This window comes from Loa loa, assembly GCF_000183805.2.
Source record: "Loa loa unplaced genomic scaffold supercont3.203, whole genome shotgun sequence".
Classification (NCBI taxonomy): domain Eukaryota; kingdom Metazoa; phylum Nematoda; class Chromadorea; order Rhabditida; family Onchocercidae; genus Loa; species Loa loa.
In genome coordinates, this window is record NW_018108383.1 from 1 (window position 1) to 2,273 (window position 2,273).

General features: G+C 31.9%; 1 protein-coding gene across 1 annotated transcript; it reads right to left on the minus strand.

Annotated features, from left to right (window-relative positions):
- Positions 1-493: 493 nt before the first annotated feature.
- Positions 494-2,228, minus strand: LOAG_14807 (hypothetical protein; the record flags this gene model as incomplete). Its single annotated transcript, XM_003150300.1, has 5 exons — positions 494-602; positions 1,289-1,403; positions 1,512-1,621; positions 1,857-1,931; positions 2,077-2,228. The coding sequence occupies 5 exons, from the start codon at positions 2,226-2,228 to the stop codon at positions 494-496; spliced, it is 561 nt and encodes a 186-aa protein (XP_003150348.1).
- Positions 2,229-2,273: the final 45 nt, after the last annotated feature.

Sequence of the window (2,273 nt, forward strand, 5' to 3'; positions counted from 1 at the left end):
TAATTTCATAACAAAAAATTTAATTTTATCAAAAATTATGTATTTTATAGGTTATTCCTTCTGTAAATTTATGTTACAAATTTATATCTCTCTAATGGTTCTTTTTTTCCATCTAATTATGCCGTAATGTCCCCGGATAGTATTAATATAGACACTGGAGCAGTTAATTAGTAAATAATTTCTTTGGTAATCAGTGATTGATTTATTAACACATAAAATAAAATAAGGAATCATGTTAATATCAGATTTAGAATTAAAAGACTAAGAGATAAAATAGACTAAGAATAACACGCAAGTGATGCGTGTTATTGTCTGATAATTTTGATTCAGCGAACGGTCCATCAATAATGCTTGATACTTTAGCCGACATCAGCATAATATCTATCAGAATTAACACTGTACTATATAAAAATATTGTGGCAAATCACTGAGCTCTTTTCGATGTTATTCAATTCTGGATTGATCTGTTAGCCAAGAAATGATCAAGTCTGATTTACTCCTCTTTTCGATTATTTGATTGAGCAGCAACGCAAATTGGCGCTCTCTTTACTTCCTTTCTAATTTCACTGACTACATCCTGTGCTAAACTTGTAGCGTATCCACTAGTATATTTGACCTCGTTGACAATTACAATGGCCAATTTCACTTCATCTTGGGATTCATGATTATTTCATTAGGTTCCGAAGATCGTACTTCTTATAAGCTGGAGCAAAGAAATTTTATGTAGAATTCACTTCACTATAAACATTATCCTTCGCAGTGTTGAATACTGATGCATTAAGCTTTAATTAACTCCATCGATTTTTTTGTAGAGATGAAACTATGTTTTCTGTTGCTTCCGTATATGCTAAAAAAAAACTGTTGCAGTTAAGGACAAGCATGACAATGACCAATATACCTGTTCATTAGTGAATATTCGGTAGAGTTTTGCATTGATCTTTTGGGGTCGAATAAATTGCATTCTCGCTGTATTGGTTTAATTCTAATTCTAATTGCATTCCCTAATTAAATTATTTGCGCTATTATGCCTTCTGCTTGCAATTCTTAGCATATTTAGGCAAAAAAAGATTTCATTATCACTCAAGTATCATTTCATTATCCTTATCACTCAAGTATTATGACAACTCACTGTCACGTTTACTTATTGATGCGATGTTTGGAATAGAAATTATTTGTGCTAAAAACGTATTTATGTTAAAAATGATTTAATATCAACATTGGACAACTTTAACATAATTTGGTGATAATTACAGTTTGCTTCTGTTAATATAAAAGATGGCTAACAAACCTCATTCTTTGCTTGAGATAAAAATATTGATGCGAGAAGAAACTTAAATCGCGTGGGATGATTGCTCCGTTCATTGGACTTCCTTCTACTTCATTGCGATGGAATGGGTCATTTGCTAAAATCACACAATTAGAACTATTTGTCTGTTTAATCGTGGTATGATGCTATTCTTTAATTAATTACAATTAAATTATAATACAAAAATGCATTCAAATTTTCTTACTATATGCGAGTACGAGTCTCTTGAATATTTCTAGATGATCTTTGTAAGATGTGAATATCAAAAGTGAACAATCAGGATGAGCCCCGGCTATTACGTCGATCGGTTTTTCTCTACCAAACTAAATAGCATAATTCGGTGTCCAATGATTCATTGCGAAGGATTTTCGGTGCTAAAGTTTGAATTTACATCATTACGTCATCAAATCTTTGTCTCTTATAAGTTCTTCCTTACTTCTAGTTTCTGATTTTAAACAGGAACAAAGAATGGAGCATACTTGATCGCCGGTGAAATTTATCTTAGGTGTGAGTTCCAAAGCTTTCTCTAAATCTTGAGGGGTTATTTTACCGTCCCCGTAATGCAGTATTCCACGTCGTTGGTTTTAACTCATAGTTTGCATATTTCGACATCTCGAGAATTCCCCTATAAGATGATATGAAAGAATAATCGATAGTTATTATTATTACCAATCAATTCATTATAACTTATTAACTCATTCCAATTCTTCCTATCTCCAATAGTTACTAGTAATTGAAATCACAGAATATGACGGATATGATTTTTCAACCTCAGGGAATATCTGTGTCGTGATAATGCATAAGTGCAGGAAAGTGCTAACGCCGTATTTTTCAAATCTTCTTTGGATAAGAAACCAAATATTCGATTTTCCATTTTTCTAAAATCAAGGTCTACTTTATCGTTGGGATGCCAAAACTTCATTTTTTTTTTTTTTTTTTTTTGTGCGAGCGCTGGGTCTATCCTCAT